Source organism: Staurois parvus, unplaced genomic scaffold (genome assembly GCF_062004578.1).
Source record: "Staurois parvus isolate SC_StPar_1 unplaced genomic scaffold, SC_StPar_1.0 ptg000003l, whole genome shotgun sequence".
Taxonomy (NCBI): Eukaryota; Metazoa; Chordata; class Amphibia; order Anura; family Ranidae; genus Staurois; species Staurois parvus.
Genome location: NW_028317799.1, coordinates 1382302 through 1404758, shown reverse-complemented (window position 1 = coordinate 1404758; position 22457 = coordinate 1382302). Strand labels below are relative to the sequence as shown.

Here is a 22457-nt window from a genome sequence, read left to right as displayed (position 1 = left end):
TCAAGATTCTCTTCTTGCTGTGCTTACCATTTTTTCTTCTTTTTTTTTTTTTTTTATCTTTGCCTCTGCGTGGAAAATATTTGGCCTAACAGTGGCTGCATCCTAGCAGATGCAATCGCTGTTTGGGTATTCAAGCAGCCACGATACCCACGGCTGCTTGAATACAATAGATGGCAGTGGAGATTCTTCTATCCATGCTGACTGGATTGGATGGAAGAATCTAGTGGATTTTTATATTGGGGCATGGCTAGCCTTTCTGATTCATTAAAGTGTATATAAACTTGATCATATTAAATAGTGTCGTGCCGCAAGAAAATGTGACATATATAAAAAAAAAAAAAAATCCAGGTAAGTGTAACCAAAGTCCCTGTGCTGCAAGTTCAATTCCGGTATATCATAATCGCATTCAAACATTCATATAAAGCAGAGAACAATGTCCTTCCCTGTGTGTGTGACCAAAATCCCCGTGCTGCAAATCGCTTCTCTAATCATGAATAACCCCTCAAGATGTACTCTCACCTTCAGAATAGACCTATATAGGTCATGCTGCGCCTTCTATTCTTCAGGTCCCTCAAGATCACCTCTAATACTTTCTCTTCCCAATTGGGTGCTGTACTTTATAAGGCTGGTAGTTGGTGGATATATGCGCTGTGGGTTCTCAAATCACATAAGTCCCCCCGTAGTGGAGTTGTAACAGATCAGTTGCTTTTATTACGATAAAGTATTGCACTCACATGTGTTGGAACGTGTTGCAAACATTCAATAAAAGCGGGTCAGTGACAGATCACATCTTACTTCCAGTATCTGGCTTCTGTGTCACCAAAGGCTCCGCCCTAATACGTTGCGCCACGTGCCTTCATCAGAGGATTTGTTTTTATATATTATTGTTATGAAATTTATCATATGTGGTGTTTTGTTTACTTGTTTTGTGCAGCTCTATAATATTTTATTTTGTTACAGTCTAGTGTGAGTGTGGGAACACTCTTAGGTGGTAGTAGCAACATTACTTATTTGTATTCTTTAGAAGCACACTGGTATTTCTTTGAATTTGTTTTTTTTTTTTACAGGTACCTGTATAGCGTTTGTTAATTTATGCATCGCTTATTGCATTCTTATCAGACCCTGCCCTAGAGGAGTTTATAATCTAAGGTCCTTAACTCGCATACATGCACATACTAGAGCCAGTCTAGGCAGGAGCCAATTAACCTACCAGCATGTCTTTGGAGTGTGGGAGGAAACCCATGCAGGCACAGGGAGAACATGCAAACTTCAGGCGGGTATTGCCGCAGGATGAACATGCAAACTCCAGGCGGGTATTGCCGCAGGATGAACATGCAAACTCCAGGCGGGTATTGCCGCAGGACGAACATGCAAACTCCAGGCGGGTATTGCCGCAGGGAAAACATGCAAACTCCAGGAAGGTATTGCCACAGAGAGAACATGCAAACTCCAGGCAGGTATTGCCACAGGGAGAACATGCAAACTCCAGGCAGGTATTGCCACAGGGAGAACATGCAAACTCCAGGCAGGTATTGCCACAGGGAGAACATGCAAACTCCAGGCAGGTATTGCCACAGGGAGAACATGCGAATTCCAGGCGGGTAGTGCCACTGGGAGAACATGCGAACTCCAGGCGGGTAGTGCCACTGGGAGAGCATGCGAACTCCAGGCGGGTAGTGCCACTGGGAGAGCATGCAAACTCCAGGCGGGTAGTGCCACTGGGAGAGCATGCAAACTCCAGGCGGGTAGTGCCACTGGGAGAACATGCAAACTCCAGGCGGGTAGTGCCACTGGGAGAACATGCAAACTCCAGGCGGGTAGTGCCACAGGGAGAACATGCAAACTCCAGGCGGGTAGTGCCACTGGGAGAACATGCGAACTCCAGGCGGGTAGTGCCATGGCTGGGATTTGAACTGATGATCCTAGTACTGTTTGGCGGTAGTGCGAACCACGTAGCCTCTATGCTGCCCCACTTTAACACTTTTTTGGTGTATAAACCTTAACAATGATCTTCTCTTTAGGCCTCATGCACACTGGACATTTTTACAGCTGCTCCTAGGGGGGCGTCAAGTGTTTTTTTTTTTTTTGTGTTTTTAATTGCCTCTAAACTCCCCCGCACGTTCTCCTATGTGTTCATGCGCACACAGGATTTTAGCTGTGTTTTGTGGCAGGAGAGTTTAGTGGCAGAGAAAAAAAAAACAAAACACCTCTAAGGCGTCTTGGAGCAGCAGCGTTTTGGCTGTAAAAATGCTTGACGCACTTAAATGCATGTTAACGCTAGGCGTGTTTAGCTCTTGCGTGTTAATTTATTTCAAAGGCCAGAATAAATAATGTATTCTGGTCAACGAAATGAATGAATGCCCAAACCAAGCATTTTTTCGTCCAAAAGACTGCTGGCTTCTAGGGGCGTTTAAAAAAAAAAAAAAACAACAACAAAAAAACAAAAGTGTCAGTGTGCATGATGCCTTTCTTTGCTTCCTCTTGGTATGGTGGGTTTTTGTTTTGTTTTTGTTTTTTTTGTTTTTTGGTTTTTTTTTAGTTTGTTTTTTGTCTTCTTTAGTTCCTCTTTTACTTTCTCAATAACATGCCTATGAAATTGCTTAAAAAGCAAAAAACCTTTGTTTTCATTATCCCTTATTTTCCACCCAATGACCTCCTGGCTAGGTCTCTGTTCTTCTCAATGCAATGCAGGCAGTACATATTTGTCAGGATGGGCCGGCAGGGAGCTGTACATGGTATCTTGAATAAAGGAAGCTGTGGTAACGCCCACATCATGCTGAGCCTCCCTTATTAAAACCTGAAGTCTAGTGGAACAAGACGGGCCAAGGAAAGTCAAGCTGTGGGGGATAGAGCTAGATTATGTTCCGTGTCCTCCAGCCAGGAAAGGAGGCAGGTTCTATCTGGTCTGCTGCAGTTTTAGTTTTCTAATCGGTTCAGGAGAGGAGACTGTACTGTTGTGCAACACTGAAGACAAGGCTGGAGCTCTGCTTCTAATAGAATAATGGGCAGCCTGATCATAGCCCTGCCCTGTAATGCTCCTGTCCACATTGGGCTTTTGCCGAGAGCTGGGATGTAAGCTGTGCCTGCCTAGGTAATGCAGAACAAGGATCTGCTTGCTCAGTGACACCCATTATATGAAATATTTTCATAGGATTTCATTTTGAAGCTACCCCTGTCACTGTACCATGTGCAGGGGATGTAGAAGTGACTTGCTCTTGCTTCCCCCGTCACTGCCAAGGCCAAGGTACTCTATATAGCTGCTTTTAACTGACCCTTTTTTTTTATTAACCCAGGAATGATCACATAGATCTCCTCTAATCCTTTTTTTTTTTTTTTTTTTTTTTTTTTACCCCCTTCCTGACCAGGGCAATTTTCAGCTTTCAGCGCTATCACACTTTGAATGACAATTGCGCAGTCATGCAACACTGTATCCAAATGAATTTTACCATTTTTTTGAGACAGATAAAGCTTTATTTTGGTGGTATTTATTCACCGCTGGGATTTTTTTTTGCTATTTAAATGAAAAAGTCCAAAAATTTTGAAAAAAAGTGTTTGTTTTTTTGAATAAAATTTTGCAAATAATATTTCATCATAAATCTTTGCCAAAATGTATTCCATTATCTTTTTAGTAAAAAAAAAAAAAATACAAATTAGTTTATAACCAAAAATTATAATTTTCAAACATATTTTTTATATTTTTATTTTTTTGTACATACTGTCACCCTAGCAGTACAGTGTCACCACTGTACTGTACTACTTGTGGGGGGTGATGAAGATTTTTTTTTTTTTTTACACTGATTGCTTTTACACCCATATAGGATGTAAAAGCAATAATTTCTCTTTCTCTCTGTCTGCATTCTTGCACTCATTGAGAAGTACTGAGTGAGCTGTGATTGGTCACAGCTTGTCACATGGCACAAGGCTGTTGTGAATAGCCCTGTACCATGTGACCTCTGTGATCATTCACAGATTTCACACGTAGTAAGCAATGATGTCACAAGTGACATCATGCTTACTACTTTGCATTGATCACTGATTGGCCAATCAGTGATCACATGATCGGGACCTCGTACAGAGGTCCCGTCCGACGATCGGTGTTTCACTGTGTCCGGAGGACACAGCGGGCACCGGATCGTGGTGCTGCGTGCTCCGAGGGAGCGCGCACAAGCAGGGTGTGGGGAGGCCGTTTATAGACGGCCACCCGACCCTGCAGTGCCACCGTCCGGCCGTTTATATGCAACGGCCGGTCGGGAAGTGGTTAACCCAGGAATGATCACATAGATCTCCTCTAATCTGTGGATTAGTGAATGAAAAACTGATGTTTTGTACATTTTTTTTTTTTTTAACCATGGGTATCGCTTACAGCTCATTCAAACGAGCTTTGCTCTCTGAGGCTAGGTTCACATGTGTGCGGGTGGTGCCGCTGCGGATCCGTACAAAAATCCGTGCCAACCACACAGAAGAATGCGGACCCGCAGGCGGGTGACAATAATTCTAATGGCATGCGGTTTCCAAAGAAGTGTAGGGACTTCTTCCCTGCGTGTCCCGGGGCATAGGAGCCCATTCAAAGGAATGGGCTCTCATGCCTGTGCAAAACGTGGCCCGCAGGAACGCGGATATGTGAACCAGGGGTGGAGAGCAATTTGACAGCTGGTGAGGAGACGCCCTGCTTTAAAAAAAAAAAGAAGTGTGGGAGTTGAAACAAAAAAAAAAAAAGTCATACTCGCCAAGGTGGATGCAGCTTAGATCCACGCTGCATCACCGCTTCTAAGGCAGAGAACTGAGCGATAAAACACCGCTGATCGCTCAGTTCTCGATTTTTCAGTCTGCAGAGAGCTGGTGACTGTCTGTCTCTGGCAGGGGCGGACTGACCATTTGGAAACTCGGGCACTGCCCGAGGGCCTGGGGTCAGTAGGGGGCCCCATGAGATGCCCCTGGTACCGTTTTCATAGGCTTTTTTGAGTTTGGGCAAGGACACGGGCCCCATGATCCCCTATTGCCCGGGGGCCCCATGAGTTGTCAGTCCGCCCCTGGTCTCTGGGTCTCTGTTCTGCCCTGCCAGCACTCACTGGTGTGCCAGGCTGTGGAAGAGGGTGGGAGCGGCTGGCTCGGGCTCTGAGAGGCTGAGGTAGCTGCCGGTCCAGTCATCTGGGTGGATCCCGAATGTGAAGTTGGGATCTTTCCTGAGCCTGGACCGGCTGAGTGATGTCAGCTGTTGGCTGAATATGGGTCACAGGAGTGCAGAACAATGTGCACTCCTGTGACCCATAGGAAAAAGTATAGTCAAAAGAGCTTTAGCCATACTTCTTTTTAAGGCCTTGATCGCCTCTCTAGCATCTGGTTACAGGGCACTTGCCAAGCCGCCCCATTCACTTGAATGTGTCACATGCAGCAATATAATCCTTGCTGTGGCCATGAAGCAAATCATCACAGTCAGTACACCCTGGCTACTGCCTCTGCAGCCAAAGGGGTAGTGGTTGGGGGTTGGTAAAAGCACGGCTCAACCCTGGTGTTTTACTGCCCCCCCCCCAACTGCTAGTGTGAAAAACCCTTAGAATGACTTGTCTGCTTTATGCCATAAAGCAGTTTGATGTCTATAATTTTTGCCTAGCTTTGTTCTCACTATAACCTCATCATTTTTTAATATTTGATATCGCTTTATTTGCAGGCACTGACATAGCAGCAGCTGAGGAAGTTGCAATAAAGCTAGAATGTGTGAAGACGAAACACCCCCAGCTCCACATCGAGAGCAAGATCTACAAGATGATGCAAGGAGGAGGTGAGGACTGCCTGGGCTTCAGTGTGGTGTAGACCAGTGTTTCTCAACCTTTTTTTTTCAGTCAAGGCACCCTTTACAGTTCTGGACAGTCCCGAGGCACCCTTTACAGTTCTGGACAGTCCCGAGGCACCCTTTACAGTTCTGGACAGTCCCGAGGCACCCTTTACAATCATGGACAGTCCCGAATCACCCTTTACAATCATGGACAGTGCCGAATCACCCTTTACAATCATGGACAGTCCCGAATCACCCTTTACAATCATGGACAGTCCCGAATCACCCTTTACAATCATGGACAGTCCCGAATCACCCTTTACAATCATGGACAGTCCCGAATCACCCTTTACAATCATGGACAGTCCCGAATCACCCTTTACAATCATGGACAGTCCCGAATCACCCTTTACAATCATGGACAGTCCCGAATCACCCTTTACAATCATGGACAGTCCCGAATCACCCTTTACAATCATGGACAGTCCCGAATCACCCTTTACAATCATGGACAGTCCCGAATCACCCTTTACAATCATGGACAGTCCCGAATCACCCTTTACAATCATGGACAGTCCCGAATCACCCTTTACAATCATGGACAGTCCCGAATCACCCTTTACAATCCTGGACAGTCCCGAGGCACCCTTTACAATTCTGGACAGTCCTGAGGCACCCTATTCTAAAATGGGGTGCCTCCAGACTGTCCATAATTTTAAAAGGGCACCCCATTCTAAAATGTGAAAAATGATTCTAATAGTTTTATATAACGCAGCAACATCCACACATGTAGGACACTCAACATTAGAGGTGATTTATTCTTCCAAAACAAATGTGCACATTTGCACACTGGTACTGACTAGTATTCCCATGTTTCTCCTCTCCCTCAGTTTTTATCCATCACTGAGCTAATGTGACCCCAACACTGATGGTGAGGGGCGGGGGAGGGTCAAACTAGGATGCTGTGCAGGCAGCTGACATCCTCCTTATCAACTGATGATGTCATTGGTTGTCAAGACGCCGACGGCTAGAAGGTCGTAATGGTGCTCAATGAAAACCTGTGGCTTTGTGTAACTAAGTCAGGCTTCTTCCACCCGCTGGCTGGTATACAAGTTTTGGGCAATTTTTAGACCTTTTGCCAAGGCACCCCTGAAGAAACCTCAAGGCACCCCAGGGTGCCTGGGTTCCCGGGTTGAGAAAGGCTGGTGTAGAGCAGATAGATGTCCACCAGCTACCTTCAGCCTTTGCAAGGAGGCTTCCCATCTGTGTCCAGCATTGTTTACCAGCTTGTGTTTTGTTTTTTTCTTTTAGTGGGAATCCCTACCATAAAGTGGTGTGGAGCAGAAGGTGACTATAATGTCATGGTCATGGAGTTGCTGGGACCAAGCCTGGAAGATCTCTTCAACTTTTGCTCCAGGAAATTCAGCTTGAAAACCGTACTGCTGCTAGCAGACCAGATGGTAGGTTTTGTTTTGGCAATAAACATGCAGATCCTCATCTCCTGTGATATTTAGGCTGAATAATGAATAATAAAGGCACTTCTCAGACTGTTGAATGACAGGACCATTTAGAAGGTAATTGTCTGAGCATGTGAAAAGACCACCCCTGTGGCTACTTGATGTCTGAGTGGATATGCGGGATGGTGTTGTACGGTGGACACATTGGTTGACCTCATGTGACCATGTCTGTTTGCTCCTGCAGTCAGTGTGTGGTGCTTTATTAAAGTGGACCTTCCTTTAATTCTATATATTTTTCTGACATGTTACAACTTACAGCAGCAATTGAATTTTTAAAATTTATATCACGAGATAGACCTTTCCAGTCAGGCCCACCTGTCAGGCGGACCTGATCAGAAGTTCCATGCAGCTGTATGGACACTTCTTCTGTCTACTTACCCTCGCCTACTTACAAGTCCGTCCAGGTCCAGAAAAGGAAAACGGAAGAGGACTTCATCCTTTTCTACTTTTCCTGACCTGAACGTGACAGATCAGTGGTAGCCTGATGTAAACGGACAAATGTCCATTTTACATCCGGCCGCTCATGGGGCTATCACTGGTCCACTGTGCCATGTCCACCAGACCAAACTGAACGGCCATGGATGTTTTAAAAAAAAAAAAAAAAAAAGGCAAAACTGTCCTGTCGGGTTGTTCAGCAGGGGATCTGTTCCCAAATCCTCTGCTGAGCTGAGGGGCTCAGTATGAAATTTATTTATTTTATTTATTTATCTCAGGTACTTATATAGCGCCATCAATTTACGCAGCACTTTACATATATAATGTACATTTACATCAGTCCCTAACCCTCAAGGGGCGTACAATCTAAGGTCCCTAACCCTCAAGGGGTGTACAATCTAAGGTGCAGCTTTGTCCCCAGCTAAGTCAGATTGCCTCGGCTGGGGTGCTGTCATCAGTCTGCTGCAGGCAGGATGAATCATTTCCTCCATATTCTGTCCACCCGATGATCCGACTGCAATGTCATAACTTTGTAGCAAGTCACAAGTTGAGGGACTCTTGGACAGTTAAGACCTGCACAGGAGGCACGATTTACTTGTCATCTCAAGAGTCAACTTCTTAGGTCTCACTGATACTTGCGATTGGAGCTGTGTGTGCGATTATATGGGGTTCCTGGAGATTACCTGCAGGAGGAAACCCCATTGGAAAGCAATAGGAGGGTTATGTCTCCCGCAGCTAATCATGGCCACTCGCATATAACCTCTGAAGCAGTGATTTACCTGCGAATAATCGGCCCTGGACGCAGACTGCTGCATGAGTGATTACATGTGAGCGACTGCGATTTGGCTGAGCATTCAGCCTTCCTTTGCTTTCAATGGGGCTTCCTCTCCCAGCACATAGTGTGATTGCACCCTGCCCTATTTGCAAGTATGAATGGGGCTTTAGTCCTGGGGTAGATGGTGATCCTTGTAGATGCCTGAACAAAGGTTGTGTGTGTTTATTTATTCATTTATCGGGGGGGGGGGGGGGGGGGGTTAGTGTGTGTGTGTGTGTGTGTGTGTGTGTGTGTGTGTGTGTGTGTGTGTGTGTGTGTGGGTGGGGTGTTGACTTTTTTTTTTAAGAAAAAAAAAAAAAGAGATTGTCAGGAGGAATACTCGGATCTCTGTGGGAAGTAATGAATACCTGGGATGTGTTACCCTTACAAATACATACACTGACCATAAAAAAAATGATGGGTCACTGGCTGCGGTTGATCTTCCAGCTTCAGAGCTAGGGAAATGACACAAGAGGCCACGTAAATGAACCAGTAAATGGAGTTGTCACCTACCTGCCTGTGCAGTGTTTCAGGGGAGCAGAGATCACAGGACTGCCTGCACAGGATTCAAAATTTTTTGGCAGGTAGACCAGTTCATATATGTATTTCAAATGTGTGTTTAGCTGTTGGCCTGTAGTTGCACTTCAATAGGCAAATTGTTCTCAGCACAGTCTCATCTAATTAGAATTTTAGCTTCGTCTATCACGTGGGCGAGGGAATGATTGCTAAGATTCTGTAGAGTATTTGGGAGAAAACCAGCTGACTGTAAGGATCTACATTCCCCAACAGGGTGCTCCCTCCAGCAGACAGACCATGGCTGCCAAACTCAGGACAGCTGTGTTTGAACATGATTGTGATGGCTGATTATGGCCTGAGGATGGGCCAGATGCATTTGTTTAGGGAAGAGGAAGTTTGCCCAATTAGCATCATTGGTCTAATGTGATCTGAGCCCAATGTTTGGCTCTTCAGATTGTATTGGGTTTGTAAATTTGCTTACATAATCGTCCTGCAGTGTTCCTGTTGCTGTTTGGACATGTAAGTGTAATAAGACACTGCATGTTTTTTCACATTTTTTTATTGCAGTACTTTTTAGCTGACGGTCTACTGTGGAAAAACGCAGAGCTGTAAAAATGCTATACATGTGAGGATCTAATGTTTGAAAACTGAACAGACTTTCTATCCCAATCCTACATCCTTCCAATGTGCTAAGGGCTCCTAGATTGTAAGCTCGAAAGAGCAGGGCCCTCGATCCCCTCATGTTTTGCATTGTATTGGTATTGTTCTGTCACATGTTCTGTCCCCCTTTGTAATGTACGGCGCTGAGCCAACTATTGGCGCTTTATAAATACTGTATAATAATAATGTACACGGGGCATTTGGAAAACTCTTCTGAACGATGGAAACTGACTGTTGGAAAACGTAGGTTAAAAACCGTCAGTTTAGCCGCGTTTGCATACCGCGTGTATGCGCACTTATGTGTGTTTTGCATTTAGAAGCGTTTTTAGGATAACCTCAGGAAATCTCAAATACCCAGAATGCACTGAAAAATAGTAAATAATTAACTATTTCAGACATTTTGAGAGAAATAGAGAGCAGAAGCAGAGAGAGCAGTATGTGTTGAGATGACCTGTCTTTTCTGGTTGTATTCACTATGGATCCCAGCATGAGCATAATGCGGCGCGTTCTACGGTTTATTCCTTCACGCAAAACCTGGAATTGACTGCGCTGGTGTACCGGGTCCATTTGAATACATGGAAAACGCTTTGCATGCATTTCTGATGATGAAAAAAGACTCTGGACAGCATCTGGATATGGAACAGTTAAAAAACGTTTCTAAAAGCGGTTAGCCGCGTTTAGAAGTGTTTGGCGTTTGAAACGCTGGTAAAATCTACTCCTGAATGCAAGTTTGGTGCGTTCAAAAAAAAAAAGACTGTAAACTCAACTGATTAAATGACATAGTGTACATGGACACATAGGAAAACATTCGTGAGAGTTCAGGGGCTGCTGAAAAAATCGCAGAAAAGCTTCTGAACGTGAGTTTATCAGCTGCAGTGTACATGAGCCCTTACCCTCTTCTTGTTCCATCATCCGATCATTCCACAAATGGTTGAGGCACTTCGGACGTGGATGGACAGCAAGCAGCTGGAGGGATCTTGATCACTTGTAGGGCAGACATCCTGGTAAAAGACCCTGTTAGTCTTTGGGGTGGAAAAAATCCTAATGAGGGATGATGTATTATACTTGCCTCTTGGGCCGCCTATGTCTCCTGCTGCATTCTTCACTAAACACTCCAGCATTCAATCCTTGGATGCCTGTGGCTCCATCCTCCCACCCATGTGGTACTGCTGTGTCCTGTAGTGACTTTATATATTATTATTATACAGGATTTATATATTATTATTATTATTATTATACAGGATTTATATATTATTATTATTATTATTATTATTATACAGGATTTATATATTATTATTATACAGGATTTATATATTATTATTGTTATTATACAGGATTTATATATTATTATTGTTATTATACAGGATTTATATATTATTATTTATTATTATTATTATACAGGATTTATATATTATTATTATACAGGATTTATATATCATTATTTTTTTTTTTATTATTATTATTATTATACAGGATTTATATATTATTATTATACAGGATTTATATATTATTATTTTATTATTATTATTATTATTATTATTATTATTATTATACAGGATTTATATATTATTATTATACAGGATTTATAAAGCGCCAACAGTTTGCTCAGCGCTTTACAATATAAAGGGAGACAATACAGCAACAATACAGTTCAATACAAGAGGGATAGGAGAGTCTGATCCTTGGAGCTTACAATCTAGGAGACTTAAAAGTTGGAGCTTGTAGCCAAAGCAAGCAGTAAGGAACATGGGCATCTGATACTTCCAGGAGAGTGTGGTGGGTGCTTTAGTGTGGGAACGGATCAATGGTGGGGGATAATACCTCTTGTATTGCAGGGAGGGGTTGTTTAGGGCTTGACAGGGTGAAGCCAAACTTTAAATAGTTTGGGCCAAGCTTGCTCTAATGAACTACTTCTTTTACGCATTCCTGCAGTGCTTTATAAGGCTAGGTTGACATCTGTGCGGGTGGTGCCGCTGTGGATCCACACAAATCCCTGCAGCTGCACCACCCACACAGAGGAATGCGGACCCGCGGGTGGGTGCCATTCTAATGGCACGGCACCCGCACTGGAAATCACAAAACTACTGAGAACCAAGGTTCACGTGCAGGCTGCAGTTTCCAAAGAAGTGCAGAGACTTCTTCCCTGCGTGTCCTGGGGCACAGGAGTCCATTCAAATGAATGGGCTCTCATGCCTGTGTAAAACGTGGCCCGAAAACGCACATATGTGAACCGGGGCTAAAAATAAGTAACATCAGCTACATAATGGGGTTAATTTTCAGTAATTTGAGAGTGCAAAATCTAATGCAGCTCTGCATAGAAACCAATGGCTTCCAGGTTTTTTTTGTGAAAGGTTAATCGAACAAACTGAAGTTAGAAGCTGATTGGCTACCATGCACAGCTGCATCGGATTCTGAGTGCTCCAGGTTTAGTAAATCTACCCAACAGCACTGTGTGTTCTGTCAGCAGTATGGGGACTTCCCATTTGCTGCTGAAACAAAATCGAGTCGGTCGAAAAGCTGTTCAGCCATTCAAGGTGAGCCTTGTATTTTTATCAGTGAATTCAAGGCTTCCTCTGAATGGATGAAGTGCAGATTATAAAGTCATCTTCCTGCCTCTCCATCTCAACTATTCAGAGTTATTTATTTATTATTTATTTCAGGTACTTATATATCACTGTCAATTTACACAGCACTTTACATATACATATTGAACATTCACATCAGTCCCTAACCCTCAAGGGGCGTACAATCTAAGGTCCCTAACTCACATACATACATACACATACTAGGGACAATTTAGAAAGGAACCAATTCACCTATCAGCATGTCTTTGGTGTGTAGGAGGAAACCAGAGTACCCAGAGGAAACCCACGCAGGCACAGGGAGAACATGCAAACTCCAGGCAGGTGGTGCCGTGGTTGGGATTCGAACTGACGACCCTAGTACTAGCCACTGTGCTGCCCACTGTGAGTTAGCAGCCTGTCTCAGTTTTTTTACGTCTGTCCTAGGAGGAAAGAAGTTTTTTTTGTTTTTTTGTTTTTTTTGTTTTTTTAAATCTCTGCCTATTTTTTTTTTTTTTTTTTTTTTTTTTGCTACCACATTTTTCTTTTCTACTTAGTTTTTTCTCTTTTCATCTCTGCTTTGCTGGTAAAGCTAATTTTTTTTCAATCTGTAGCTACCCAGCATGGCAGTCCTTGATCTGGCTTTTGGGTTGCCATGTCTTGACGTTGCCTGGTTAGCATGGAAATGGCCTTCAGACACTTGGTTCTGTATAGGGTGCTTTCCAGACCCCATCTTGGTAAAAATACACTGTTCATGACTTTCCAAGTCCAAAGCTGCTGGCATTGCCTCAGTCCCGTCTTTAAAGATTGACATTGTGAGTCGGGCTAAGCAGAGGGTGCTACCTCAATAAAGGCTACTTTCACAGCGGCGAGGAACATTTAACTGCCCCTAAACTCTGTACATAGACACATAGGCTTTTATTGAGTTGAGTTCAGAGGCTTTGGCAAAAAAAAAACCCCCAAAAGCTCCTAAGCTCATGTATAGGAGTAGCAGTGTGCATGAGGCCTTACAAAGGGCTTGGATGCCAGGAGGTTAAAATAAGTCAGAGTAGGTGGGCAACTGGAAGAGACTGAAGGTTGCAATTCCACATGGCTTTTGTTAGCAGCAGGGAGATGCTTCATCAATGTTGTATGGCATGAAGTGTAACACGCCACCACACTGATGACATTATTATTGTACAGGATTTATATATTATTATTATACAGGATTTATATATTATTATTATTATACAGGATTTATATATTATTATACAGTATTTATAAAGCGCCAACAGTTCGCTCAGCGCTGTACATTACAATGGGGGACAATACATGAGACGAACAATAACAATACAATGCGATACACGAGGGGATCGAGGGCCCTGCATCTTGGAGCTAACAATCTAGGAGGGAGGGGATGGTGGTACAGGAGGAGATAGCTGTGGGGGATTGAGTGGTAGGAAGAGTGGAGGAGGTCGGCAAGTTAGCAGGGGGTGGGGTAGGCTTCCCTGAAGAGATGGGTTTTCAGGGTGCGCCTAAAGGAGAGGAGAGTAGGTGATAATCTGATGGGTTGGGGTAGGGAGTTCCAGAGGATGGGTGACACCCTGGAGAAGTCCTGGAGGCGGCATGGGAGGAGGAGACCAGGGAACTAGACAAGGAGGTCTTGTGAGGAGCGGAGTGTGCGTGCTGGGCGGTACTTGGATATTAGGTCAGTGATGTAGTTCGGGGCAGTATGGTGGACAGCTTTGTACGTCAGTGTTAGGATTTTGAATTTGATCCATTGGGCAATCGGAAGTCAGTGGAGGGATTGGCAGAGGGGCGGCGGAGATGGAGCGGTTGGAAAGGTGAATGAGTCTGGCTGCTGTATCCAGGATTGACTGAAGCGGGGATAGCCTGTGGTGAGGCAGGCCAGTGAGGAGGGAGTTGCAGTACAATACAGTTCAATACAAGAGGGTTAGGAGGGCCCTACGCCTGGAGCTTACAATCTAATAGGGAGGGGCTGGTGGTACAAAAGGTACTAACTGGGGATGAACTAATGTGAGAAATAGAAGGTTCTGGCATTAGCTGAAGGCAGGATAGGCCTACCTGAAAAGATTTTCTGAGATGACATCAGCACTCCGTTCCACTGCAATAACCCCTTGTGTAGGGGGAACTGGCAGGAAATGGGATGTTTTCCAAAGGGGCCACGTACCCTAGAGTAAGGCTGCTTTCACACTGATCCATTTTCTTCCACTTTTGGTTTATAAAAAAAAAAAAAAAAAAAAACGAAAAATGTGTGACCATGTATTCCTATGGAACTCTTCACACTGATCAGCTGTGGGTCTGCTGCGTTTTTTTAAATCCCTGCTTGCTGCATTTTTGTTCAGGTTTGATGCAGTAAAAAAAAAAAAAAAAACTCAAACTTCACATTGAAATGGAAAATGTGGCAAAAACACACCCATATTGTGTGTTTGGTGCAGTTTTTGAGTCACATGTCCTGTAAAAAAAAGGAAAAAAAATACACCACAAATGTGGTAAAAACACAGAAAAATGCATTTTTATATTGTTGTATTGTAAAGCGCTGAGCAAAACTCTTGACGCTATATAAATCCTGTATAATAATAAATGGGGGGCACAGTGGCTTAGTGGTTAGCACGTCTGCCTTGCAGTAAATGGGTCGTTGGTTCGATTCCCGACCATGGCGCCTCCTGCATGGAGTTTGCCTGTTCTCCCTGTGCTTGTGTGGGTTTCCTCTGGGTGCTCCAGTTTCCTCTCACACTGCAAAGACATGCTGGTAGGTTAATTGTCTCCTGTCTACATTGTCCCTAATATGTGTATGTATGAATGTGAGTTAGAGACCTTAGATTGTACACCCCTTGAGGGTTAGGGACTGATGTGACTGCACAATATATATGTAAAGCGCTGTGTAAATAGACAGCACTATATAAGTACCTGAAATAAATAAAATAAATAATTTTTGCCGCTGTGAAAGTAGCCTTATTGAGGTAGCACCCTCTGCTTAGCCCGACTCACAGGGGTTTATTTACTAAAGCTGGTTTCTATGCAGAAGTGAGTCTGATTTTGCACTCTCCAATCAGCTTCCAGGTTTCATCACCAAAGCTTCATTGAACAAGCTGAGGTTAGAAGCTGATTGGTTTCTATGCAGAAGGAAGTCTGATTTTGGACTCTCCAGCTTTAGTAAATAAATCCCACAATGTCAATCTTTAAAGACGGGACTGAGGCAATGCCAGCAGTTTTGGACTTGGAAAGTCATGAACAGTGTATTTTTACCAAGATGGGGTCTGGAAAGCACCCTATACAGAACCAAGTGTCTGAAGGCCATTTCCATGCTAACCAGGCAACATCAAGACATGGCAACCCAAAAGCCAGATCAAGGACTGCCATGCTGGGTAGCTACAAATTGAAAAAAATTAGCTTTACCAGCAAAGTAGAGATGAAAAGAGAAAAACAAAGTAGAAAAGAAAAATGTGCTAGCAGAAAAAAAAAAAAAATAGGCAGAGATAAAAAAAAAAAAACTTTTTCACATCCAGTCCTAAGATTTACAAAGCTCTGTCTCCTTCCTTTTTTTTTTTTTTTTTTTTTTTTGTTTGTTTTTTTTGTGACAATTTTTTCTCTACAGTATTAAATAAAAAAACAAACAAACTGAAGTATCTCTTATTTACCAGATCCTATCTCTAACTGAAGGGTGTGCAAGATAGTAGTAGGATGTCTTGTGGAGCCCTGGAGAATAAACATTGCAGGAGGTCGTGGCACGTCATGATGAAACTATCCAGCTGTATTTTTGTTATTTTGCTCTTTTGTTTGCTTTCTTGTAAGCTGATTGATCCTTGGGGAATTGAGCTTCATCACCCATTTAATTACAATGAAATTGTGACGCCAGGGTATAGATGTTCATGTAGAATAAATACAGCCTGTTGGGATTGGTCTGACTCACTAAACCTACGCCCAGTATAGGGTGAACACTTTGGATGACTTGTTTCTTGCTAAACTATTTAGCAACACCTTCAAAACAGAAAGTGCGGTCATGGTAGGTTGAAAGGAGTGACTGATCTGAAGTGATGCACATCCAGGAACCAGTCTTGTTCTCACAGTGTCACGTTTGTTTAGACACCCATGTACTGCTTGTGAATCCGCCATTATCTGCAGTTTAATCCTGGAGCCCAGCAGGGCAGCGTGTTTACCTACGTAAACAAAGCTGCTTTGTGTAGCAAGCCGCTTGCTTTCTATTACTGCTGCCGACATCTGTCCAGTGTCATGGGGTGCAAAGTTATACAAAGATCGCTTTAAAGGGAAACCAGTGTATTTTCTGCAAGTACAAATATCCGGTCGTTATTTTAACGCCGACCCTTCCAAAAAGTCAATTTTTAATGAAGCTTTTTGTTTTTTTATTCTTTGCATGTTCAAATCAAGCTGTAGCGTCCTCTAGAATAGTGGTTCTCAACCTTCCTAATGCCGTGACCCTTTAATACAGTTCCTCATGTTGTGGTGACCCCCAACCATAAAATTATTTACCCAGTAATTATAATTCATGAATGTTGTTTTACCTCCAATACTGCTGCTTTCTACACAGTAGCTGCTTTTAACAGAGTAGCTGCTTTCAACACAGCAGCTACTTTCTACACAGTAGCTGCTTTTTACACATTGGAAATATGTGTTTTCTGATGGTCTTAGGGGACCCCTGTGAAAGGGTCGTTCGACCCCCAAAGGGGTCGCGACACACAAGTTGAGAACCACTGCTCTACAGGATTACTTGACATTATTTATTTCAGGTATTTATATAGCGCCGTCAATTTACGCAGCGCTTCACATATATATATTGTACATTCACATCAGTCTTTAACCCTCAAGGGGTGTACAATCTAAGGTCCCTAACTCACATTCATACATACACATACTAGGGACAATTTAGACAGGAGACAATTCACCTATCAGCATGTCTTTTGGTGTGTGGGAGGAAACTGGATTACCCGGAGGAAACCTACGCAAGCACAGGGAGAACATGCAAACTCCAGGCAGGTGGTGCTGTGGTTGGGATTCAAAACAACGACCCTAGTACTGCCAGGCGGAAGTGCTAACCACTAAGCCACTGTGCCGCCCATGTTGTTTATCTCTCTAGTAGACAATCCTGAAGCTTTTACTTTTTTTGATGCACGAGTCAGATCTGACTGGTCTGTAGAAGTAGACCGATCAGTAAAATTTACACTTGGGCTAAAGCACCAGTGCAAAATTTTTGTACTCGTCTGTCTTTTCCCAGCCTAGGGCATCGATCACATGGTGTCTGGCTACCAGGTGCAGTGTAGGTGTTGGACATCAGAACACTGCATAGCCTATTGTTTGCAATCAGTAAGGACCTATCCCCACAATAGCATGAGCTTGTTAACCACTTGTCCTCCAGAGGATTTACCTCCCTTCCTGACCAGGCCGTTTTTTTGCAATACAGAGCTGCGTTATTTTGACAATTGCGCGGTCATGCAGCGCTGTACATAAATTTACATTTTTATGTGCTTTTTTCCCACAAATAGAGCTTTATTTCGGTGGTATTTTATCACCGGTGTTTTTTATTTTTTGTGCTATAAACAAAAAGAGACCCACAATTTTGAAAAAAAAAATATTTTTGACTTTTTGCTATAAAACTTGTCCAGTAAAAAATATAACTTCATAAATTTAGGCAAACGTAGTCTGATTCATGTCTTTGCTGAAAAAAAAAATCCCAATACATGTAAATGAATTGGTTTACGTGAAGGTTCTAGCATCTACAAATGTCAGTGTGTGTATATACTGGAATTTATATATATATATATATATATATATATATATATATATATATATATATATATATATATATATATATATATACAATATACATACACTAGTAATGGCGGTGATCAGCGACTTATAGCAAGACTGTAGCAGGCATTCTGACATTGGTGGGAACTAACTTCCCTTGACATCCCCAGTGACACTAACACAGTGATCAATGCTAATAAAAAGCACTGCTCTACTAATGGCACTGGGCAGGAAGGGATTAACATCTGGGGCGATCAAAGGGTTAACTGTGTGCTGATTTACATGATGTGCTCTGTAGAGAAGTATACAGCAGCATGTTTTTGCTGGCAGGAGAGAGACTTTTGTTGTTTACATGCAGGTCTCTCCCCTGTCAGTGTTGTTCAGCCATCGCCGGGTGCTGGCATGGAATCTCCGGCCTGTGCAAGAAAAAAACCTGTGCAAGAAATCGCAAAAATGGTTCTGGCAGCGAAAGGTATAAAGGATAAGCCGGACACTCCCCTTTCAGGACGAGCAACCAATCGGTGCTCATTACACTGCAAGGGAGGAGGAGATAAACAGCGCAATGTTAAAAATATTAAACGTTTAAGTTGCCATAAAGCCGCTTTTGATTTTAAAATCCCCCGACATTCCTAATATCGCCTCCGATTTCAGTACGGTTTTGGTTAAAAAAAAATGTTCCAAGTAGACAAGTATATTGTCATGAGGGACAAGTAGATTGGGACCCCAATTTAGTCCCTGGACAAGTCGTTTTTTCAAAATTCTCCACACCCCTGTACAGGTCAATGTGCAATCGAGGATGCTGCTGCTCTTTGTTTCTAGATCATTTTGCGGACTGACAGCTGTACTTGTGCCTTCCGCCTGGTTTGGTTTGCTGATGAATAAGAAGTGGTAGCTTGATTGATGTGTATTTGGGCATACCAATGCCAATTTGCACCCCTTATGGCAGCTTTTTGATGGCCAGCTCGACTTGATACATGGATATTTTTTTCTCTCTTGTCATTGCAGATTAGTCGCATTGAGTACATCCATTCCAAGAACTTCATTCATCGAGATGTCAAGCCAGATAACTTTCTAATGGGCCTCGGCAAGAAAGGAAATCTGGTCTACATCATAGATTTTGGCCTTGCGAAGAAATACAGAGATGCCCGCACACACCAGCATATACCCTATCGCGAAAACAAGAACTTAACCGGCACCGCAAGATATGCCTCCATAAACACTCACCTGGGCATAGGTAAGTGGGTGAGAGAGAAAACAGGAGGCGCACACACCTAGTGCATTATCCAAGGTTTATTGTAGGAGTAAAAGAATAATAAAAACATACTCACAGACGAAGCATGTATCTAAAAAGCATAGAAAAATGACAATGGCCACAACGGCGGGCAAGGTGTTCTCACTGTCAGTGCGGTCAAATGGCTGACGCGTTTCAGGGACAAATCCCTTTCCTCAGAGCTACTGACCAGCCTCTGATGCTGATGTATGATGAATGGAAAGTAAGAGCCTTGCTGTTGATGCCTGAGTGGGATGGTGTGGGAGCGTGCTTTATGCCTGTGGGGAAATGGCTCTGTGGGTGAACCTGTCCTGTTTTATAGTGTTCAATGTAGTGGATGTCCAGGACAGTCAAAGAAAAATTCCCTTTATTTAACTTAAGCCCGGGTTCACACTGATGCGGTCCGGAATTCGCAGGGTTTTCTGTGTGAATTCCGCTCCGCATCAAAATCGCACCCCATTCATGCGAACCACTGCGGGTGTGCATGTTAAGTTAACAACACCCCGAAATTAGACCGCGAAAGGCGGTGCGATGTGCAGAATCGGATCGTATAGGTGTGAATACCCATGCGATCTGATTCTAGTGCGGACCCAAAAAAGGGTCCTGCTCCTTTTTGATGCGGTGCAATTGGAGCCCGACATAATATATGGCTGTAATCGCATCGCCTACAATTCGCATGTGATTTGCACAGGAATGCGGTGCGGTTCCTGTGTGAATTATGCGATGTACCGCACCGCACGAGTGTGAACCCGGGCTAAAAGTTAGAAACATAAACTTGTAAATGGGCCAAAGTCATACTCGATGGAGCTTTTCCTAATAGCAGGCACCCTGTTGTACAGTAACAATACTCCTATCCTTCTTAACCCCTTCACGCCAGCTGCATGCAAATGTGCGGCCCCCCCGGCGTCTGGGCCTAGATATCGAGCGGCCGCACATTTGTGTTCATGTAACAAAAAACATATGTGCTGATATCGCACACCCTGCGCGCTCCCAGCACACGTGTGGTACTCACGGAAAGGTCCCGGTCCACTCTTTTGATCGGGACCTTTCCCGATCATATGACCGGCCGTGACGTGACGTCACGGAGGCCACGTGACACTAAGCCCCGCCCACCTCCTGAACCCTCTTCACGCCGGGACGATCCGGTGTGAAGGGGTTAAGCATCCTGGTAGACCACACCAGAATTTGACTTTTTAAAAGTTGGTATTTGCAGAAGACTAGATGTGCCCCTCATATGACGGTGCTCAGATCTGATTAAAGAGACTGATGTCCAGGGTTTTATGGAGCTCCCAGGGAGCATCAGGGAAGTATATAGGCACAGTTTAGGCTCATTGGGGGTTCTAAACTCAGTAGTCAAACTGAGCATGTGATATCAAACATAAATACCTTCGTTAGAAACCGCATGTGTGAATCAGCAGCACAGTTTCTGAGCCTAAGTGACAGGGTGGATAAAAATCGATGATTTTAAACAAAAACAAACAAAATTTTAAAATTGGATTATTTTTTCTTTTTATTTAAATTAGATTTTTAGGATTTTTATCAAGTTGTATTTTCATAGATTTTTACTCCAAAAGCATTTTATCTAGAGATGAGCGAATTATTCAAAAATTCGGTTCGGCTGATTCGCCGAATTCGCCGAATAAATTCGCTTCGAGCCGAATATATTCGCTGCGAATTTAACTTATAAAAAGGGTGTTTCTAGGCTTCAGAGAGCCTTTATATTAGTGCAGAACACTGTACCTTTAATTTAAATGCCCTTGGAGTCTGCTGGGGAAGAGAAATAATACTGACAGTCAGTATGACATGCAGATGAGTGCCGTCGATCTTAGAATCACCGCACACTTCACTCATTTGGCCAGTCACGGGGCCAAAACCAGAGTGTGGAGCCACAGTGTGGCGGTGGAGGCAGCAGCAATGGGAGGCCATACAGCACCCTATGACAAAATGGAACCCACCAGCAGTGTGAGGAGACCTGAAAGTGGCACATGGCAGAGTGTGGCGATGGAGACAGCAGCAATGGGAGGCCGTACAGGGACCCATGACACACTCTGGACCTGGCAGCAGCATGAGGAGGCGGTACAGGGGCCCATGACAGATTACGGGCCTGGCAGCAGCATGAGGAGTCGGTACGGGGGCCCATGGCAGAGTGGCGGAGCGTAAGCAGCTAAAATTGAAGGCCATACAGAGGCCTATGTTAAAAAGTCCCCCCAGCAGCAGCGTGGGGAGACAACTATCAAGAGTCCAATGGCAGAGTGGCGGAGCAGAAGCAGCTTCAATTGAAGGCCATACACAGGCCTAGGTTTAAAAGTCCCTCACAGTTAATTCCAATAACGAACTCTACTCCTCCGTGCAATCTACTTACGAGACCCTGGGCAAGTCTGGGTCCAATTTGTGGTAGAGACTGGTTTTGTTCAGCCATGCTTGAGCGAGTAATAACAGGTCTGTGCTGCCCTTTGGTGTCTGGCTTAATGCGCACAACACTGAACGTCCCAGCGTTTGTCAACAATTTGCCGTTAAGTGATGCAAACCCGCTGAACCACGTTCATGAGGAGCCGGTACAGGGGGCCATGAATCAGTATGGACCTGGCAGCAGCGTGAGCAGACGACAGAGGCACATGGCGCAGGGTGGCAGTGTAGGCAGCATTTTTCTGAAGCCATACACAGGCCTAGGTTAAAAAGCGGAAGCCGTCGGCAGCGTGAGCAGACGACAGAGACACATGGCGCAGGGTGGCGGTGGATGCAGCAGTATTCGGAAGCCAAACACAGGCCTCGGTTAAAAAGCGGAAGCCGTCCGCAGTGTGAGCAGACGACAGAGGCACATGGCGCAGGGTGGCGGTGGAGGCAGCAGCAATGGAAGGCCATACAGCACCCTATCACAAAATGGAACCCACCAACAGTGTAAGGAGACCTGAAAGTGGCACATGGCAGAGTCTGGCGATGAAGTCAGCAGCAATGGGAGGCCGTACAGGGACCCATGACACACTCTGGACCTGGCAGCAGCAAGAGGAGGCGGTACAGGGGCCCATGGCAGAGTGGCGAAGCGTAAGCAGCTTAAATTGAAGGCCATACAGAGGCCTATGTTAAAAAGTCCCCCCAGCAGCAGTGTGGGGAGACGACTATCAAGAGTCCAATGGCAGAGTGGCGG

The 22457-nt window shown here is 44.1% G+C and overlaps 1 protein-coding gene across 2 annotated transcripts in view; it reads left to right on the top strand.

Moving 5' to 3' along the window:
• Positions 1–22457, top strand: part of CSNK1D (casein kinase 1 delta) — a 67306-nt gene that overhangs the window by 10233 nt on the left and 34616 nt on the right. For both annotated transcript variants that reach the window (XM_089671271.1, XM_089671217.1), the window contains exons 2-4: positions 5669–5779; positions 7085–7233; positions 19048–19276. In XM_089671271.1, the coding sequence (XP_089527397.1) occupies positions 5669–5779; positions 7085–7233; positions 19048–19276 (489 nt within the window). The remainder of the gene's footprint in view (positions 1–5668; positions 5780–7084; positions 7234–19047; positions 19277–22457) is intronic.